The sequence below is a fragment of the Physeter macrocephalus genome, chromosome 19 (assembly GCF_002837175.3).
Source record: "Physeter macrocephalus isolate SW-GA chromosome 19, ASM283717v5, whole genome shotgun sequence".
Lineage (NCBI taxonomy): Eukaryota > Metazoa > Chordata > Mammalia > Artiodactyla > Physeteridae > Physeter > Physeter macrocephalus.
In genome coordinates this window covers 2,126,909-2,132,500 of record NC_041232.1, presented here as the reverse complement: position 1 = coordinate 2,132,500, position 5,592 = coordinate 2,126,909, and the positions used below count along the sequence as shown (strand labels likewise).

General features: G+C 55.1%; 1 protein-coding gene across 1 annotated transcript in view; it reads left to right on the top strand.

Moving 5' to 3' along the window:
• Positions 1 to 3,759, top strand: part of YPEL1 (yippee like 1) — a 5,112-nt gene extending 1,353 nt beyond the window's left edge. The window contains exons 2-5 of the mRNA XM_055080672.1: positions 477 to 928; positions 1,290 to 1,398; positions 2,105 to 2,591; positions 3,685 to 3,759. Coding sequence (XP_054936647.1) covers positions 477 to 928; positions 1,290 to 1,398; positions 2,105 to 2,194 — 651 coding nt within the window. The 3' untranslated portion in view covers positions 2,195 to 2,591; positions 3,685 to 3,759. The remainder of the gene's footprint in view (positions 1 to 476; positions 929 to 1,289; positions 1,399 to 2,104; positions 2,592 to 3,684) is intronic.
• The last annotated feature ends 1,833 nt before the right edge of the window (positions 3,760 to 5,592 follow it).

The window sequence follows — 5,592 nt, the reverse complement described above, 5'->3', positions numbered from 1 at the left end:
GAGCCTGGGAGGGAAGCTGTACGAGGGCCGCGGCGCTGTGGGGGACACGAGCAGCCCCTGGGGGCGAAGAGGGCAGGACCCGCCTCATTGCCTTGAACTCTTGACTAGCAGTTTGTCCTGTTTATAACCAACCACTTGGGAACATTTAAAACAATCCCTCGGGAGACAGTGACTGTCCTCCCTCCCCGCGCTTGTGGGTCGCGACCCCCACCTGTCCTCTGAGTCTGCCTCCCTGGGCAGGTGGCTTCTGCTCCTTTGAAAACAAAGTCATCAAGAAGTTTCTGGAATCCATGCTTAGGCCTCTTGTTTTCAGGCAGTTAGAAGAACGTCTCTGTACTTGTGGTAAGGACGTGACAGTGTCCTTTTTTTTGGGGGGGGTGGGGGGACACAACGTGCAGGATCTTAGTTCCCTGACCAGGGATGGAACCCGTGCCCCATGTAGTGGAAGTGCAGAGTCCTAACCACTGGACCACCAGGGAAGTCCTGGGTCCATCATCTTAAGGGAAGGCCGTCAGATAAGGTGGTGTCTGTGCCATCACTGCTTCTGTGGTCCCTCTGTGCGTCCAGAAGCTTCAGTGGAAGGGCAGCCCCTAAGCACCAGCTTCGGAGGCAGAGCTGCTCCGGGGCCTCCAGATCGGCCGTGTAGCTCAGGTGCTGCTCTGGCCACACGGTGGGGGGAGTGGGTTGTTAGTGTCCAAAAGGAATTTGAGGTGCTTCTTTCAAAGGACCCCAAAGCCAGTAGTAAGCTGTTCTTTAAAATAATCAAGCACAGAGGCCCTCTGGGTGGAGCCGCCCCGACATGGCCTCGCGTTCCAGCTGGTGATGAATGGCGTCACTTCCATCTGACCACGACAAAGCCTTTAACCCCTCTTTCTTCTTTGCAGTCCTTTCAGGGAAGTCAGGGACGAGCCTACCTCTTCAACTCTGTGTGAGTATCGCTGCCGTGGCCTCGCCAGTGCCACGTCTGCCACCAGGCCCTGTGTGCTGCTTCCGAGAGCCCGCCAGTGCTTGCTGCCGTCGAGGGCTCGGGAAAGCAGATGCTTTTTTCCCAGGCTGCGTGTGGTTTGTTTCCCACTGGGGTAGATCTTGATTTCCACCGAGACAGCAGGACTGTGGGCCCCTCCCCACAGTCTGTCCCATCCTGGATTCTCGGGGGGAGGCAAGAAGTTGTTCCTTCTCATCAAAGGTGGGGGGAGTCAGGAAGGACACCCTGTGTCCTGGGAACAGCTGGTGGGGGCGGAACTGTGGGCCCGGGGCCCCATGAGGGTCCCAGCGCCTCCTCCCCACAGGGTGAACGTGGGCTGCGGCCCTGCGGAAGAGCGGGTCCTTCTCACCGGCCTGCATGCCGTGGCGGACATCTACTGTGAGAACTGCAAGACCACACTCGGGTGGAAATACGTGAGTGACCGCGGGTCCGCTGTAATAAAGAACACATTCCCAGTGGAAACAAAACATGCCAGGAAGCAGGATAGGTGCTGCCAGTCAAGGAACACGTTTGAAAACCGCATCTTTGAGAGTCCATGGACTGGGGGAGGGAGGGAGGGTCACCAGCCAGGTGGGAGGTGGGGGACTGGACATGACCCTGCAGTTGTGCTCACAGCAGACCCCTCAGGTCCCCACCCCCGGGACCTGCCTGAGCCCCGTGCCCTGGTCCTGTCCCACACACCACTCACCCCCAAACTCCAGCACGGGGCGGGGGGGGGCCCTGTGTCTGGACCATTGCATCCCTCACCCCCGAGAAGGGCCTTCCCCTCTCCACCATCTGTGACCCTGAGGACTTCACTCCCCTGTACCTGGAGTCCCGGGAAGGAGGCCTTTGCTTGGCTTCCCTTCCCAAACTGCCCTGCATGTGGTCGGTGCTCAGTAACAAACTTGAATCAGTAGTTCCCGACAAGTATCACCATCACTCTGCGAGTCCAGACCAGACCTGCCCTGCTCCTGAGGGCTGGTCACCCAGATAGCCACCCCTCCCCCACCCTGGACCGCACGGCACAAGGGGCGTCTGGGGAGACGTGATACTGCAGTTATTTTCTTTGCGAAGTGTAAAATGAAGTTGAAAAACAAAACCGATTCTGTCCTGAAACCTTGTCTCTCTCTTTTCAAGGAACACGCCTTTGAGAGCAGTCAGAAATATAAGGAAGGAAAATTTATCATTGAGCTTGCTCACATGATCAAAGACAATGGTTGGGAGTAAAGTGAAAACTTCCTGTTCTCTTTTGAATACGATTTTGTGAAAGAGACGGTAAAAGTAATGGAAACATAGGCATATCTGATGGCAGTTTCTTGAACTCGAGCCTCACAGGCGGCCTCTCCAGGACAATCCCCTGGGTAAGGCGTCCCTCCGATCTGTGTCTTCTTCAATAACACGGTTATTTCTGAAAAGTTTCAATGACCTTTTTCTAATTTCTCAAGATGTAGAGAAAAGACCCGACCAACTGGTGACTTATCCATCCAGTTAACACCTTCTTTAACCAATGCCTTTAAGATAGTTTGGCTGTGCTCTTTCGTGTTTGATAGAAAACCAGACCGAAGCCCCAAAGCCCACAGGGAGGTCTCTTCGGAGAGCCAGCTTCCCCTCGTTTGGAGAGAAGGTACGGTAACCACTTCTCCCCGATTCGCGGAACAACACGTTGGTTATTCTTCTCGCAGATGAGCTGTGAGGGCAGTGCTTACTTAGGAATCTCTCAGAAATCTATGAATCTATGCACCCAAGGGTGTTTTTTAGCCTTGTTCAAAAACAGAGGCCACCAGTGATAACATTTTAGATAAGCTGTAAATAGAGAAATGTGTCTTACGGAACATGTTCTTTATTTAAGCCAGTAGCTTCCTTATCTCACAGGCAAGTGAACGAGTCGTTAGCAGAGACGGTCTCGGGCCAGTGTGCAGGCGCAGGCCCACGGGGGCTCCAGGTCAGGCGCTGGGCGGCTGATCCATGGAGTTCAGAAATGGAACGCGCTGGACCAAGGGAAATCGGGTTTCCTTTTCTACTCTGATGTACTTGAAGAAAAAGAATTATTTTTTGCATATTTGAAAGAGGCCAGAGTAGGCTAAGCTTCCAAATTTAACATTTGCCAGATAGTTTTAAAATTTTTTTGGAAAAGGTTACAGTCGGAAGACAGGTTTAAACTTTGCAGTGAAGATGTTTGGTTTGCTCAGCAGGTCCCTGTGCCTCCCTGGTTCTGTCCTGTGGGCCAACACAGGCAGGGCCCAGCAGCCTCCCGAGTCCTGTGTTTCTGCCACAACACAGGCAGGGCCCAGCAGCCTCCCGAGTCCTGTGTTTCTGCCACAGGTTCAAGTTCCGACTCACCGTGCCTATGCAGGGAGTGGGCACCACCCACGGGTTTTGGCCGCTTTGCAGAGAATGGAGGCCAAAAGGCATTCTTCCCACAACAGTTTTCATTTTCAGTGTTCTACCTGGCTCTGGCCAGTGGGCCCAGCCTGCCACTGGGCGTCTGGGGGCCTTCAGTGTGGTCACCGGGGCATGAGACTCCTGGGACCCCAGTGCCGAGGGTCAGAGAGAGGACTGAGGGAGGGGGGAAGAGAGGAGGGCAGAGGCCGGCTCCCAAACCCCTTCAGACGAGGTTAGTCCTATGGCCACAAGCGCGAGCTGGCTGGGGACAGAGAGGGACTGGCTGCCAGTTGGTAGGTGGCCCTCCCCTGACCCCCGCCTCCCCTGACCCCCAGCCACTCACCTGGGCTTCCTTTTGACACCATCTCTGCCTGGACCTGCAGCCTGGATCGTGGGGAGTGCCCTGCCTGCTGGGTCGTCCACGAGGGTGCCCAGCGGGCTTGGATGCATCTCAAGTTGCCAAGCAAGTGCTTGGTGCGGCGCAGGCCTCCACTGCAGGCACTCTGCCGCCTCCCAAGCTGGGCCCCGGGCCTGGTCCTCAGTGCCCCGTGACGGCCCGGCCAGCATCTTCCCTGAGACATGAGTACGAATCCCTGAGACCCCACCTGAGCCAGCGGCTCCTCAGCCGGGCCTCCTCCCCAAGCTTCAGCCTGTGGCCCAGCTGCTTCTCCAAAAGATGCTTCCTGACGCTGAGGAACCTCCTAAAATTCCTCTGTATACACTCAACGTATATTTAGAGCTTTTGTATGTTCTGGGCACAGTTACTGCTCCTTCGCTCTGAGCACTTGGTTTTGTGCCGTCTCTGTGGTGGCATCGAAGTGTTTTTACCAGTGGTCCATGATGACTTTTGTATTTTTGTAGCTGACAGACACCAACAAAGACTCTGAACACTTTTCTTGTTAGTCTTCTGCAAAATCCGAGCTCCTTTTGAAACCAAATGAACTGACCGTGAGCAGCTTCGAGGATGGACACTCACGAGACCACAACCAGATGCGCTGGTCAAGTGCTGGAATGCGCCACCCTTTTAAATTCCTAAACAGTAAATATCACCCTGTGACTCTTATTTATTTAAGATATTTTTTTCCTTGCGAAGAGTGGGAGGTGATGCCAGGATTATAAATGCATTTAAGTTAAACTATGTAATGTCTTCTGCACAGTACATATATAGTATTTTTATACCTTAACGCTTATTCTTGATGGCATCTGTCAGATATTAGGAGGGATCAGAAATGGGAATTGTTTAAAAAGTCCTTTAATTTACCTGATAACCTCACCAGGGAATTAACAAAATCTGAATGTTTTTAATGTCTAGAAAACTACAATTTAAGCTCAAAACGACCTACAGCAATGTAAACCCTCATTTGTCAAAGGCTCTGGGCAGGCTTGTCCTCTGCTGTGGGTGGCGCTGTGGGGCTGCAGCCCAGGGTGGCCGGCCGGCCTTCCCTCAGGGAAGTTGGGCACGGCTGCCGGACAGACGGATGGACAGAAGCCCAGGCCAGCCCAAAGGTCTGCCCCTCAAGCAGGACTGCCAAGCTCACGTGCACAGGCTTCCTCTGGCCCCACGTCCGGCTCTCCGTCCTCTGTGTGAGGTTTAAAAATAAAGCTTCCAACATCCAATGTCTCCTAGTTAGCAGCATCATGGGTCTCGCGGCCTGACGGGGTAGCCAAGGAGCTGCTGAGGGCAGAGCCCCCAATCCGGGGGTCCAGGAACCCTAGGCAAGCGTCCCCGCGTGGCCCACAAGGGCACTTAACGCTGGCCGTCACCAGGCCCGGCCACCTCCTCCCCGTGACCCCAGCTCCCGGAGACAGCACAGGCATGTAAGCCCCTCAATGGTGAGAGGGTTGGGAAGACGTGAGGGACAGCAGCCTGGCCCAAGGCATCGGGGGAGTGGAAAGGTCACCGTAGAGTCCAGGTCCCAGCTGACAGTCATGGGCAGGGGCCTCGGAGGACGGGCTGCACGGCGGGTCCGTGCGCAGGGAAGGCACTGCCATCCATGGGGACCTGCACGCAAGGCTCGGAGGAGGCAGGTGAGACGGGCCCAGGGCTCAGAAGCAGAGACGCGGAAAAAGCCACAGTACCTTCTAGAAGTAAGAGCTGTTGGCACTCACTGACGTGAGGTTTCGGGTGAGGCAGGAAAGCAGAGAAATGGGACCAGAGCCCCAGGGGGTGGTGGCCCTGCTGACCCGAGGACACAGGTGCTGAGAGTAGGGGAGGGCAACGATGACCCTGTTGGCCTCGCAGT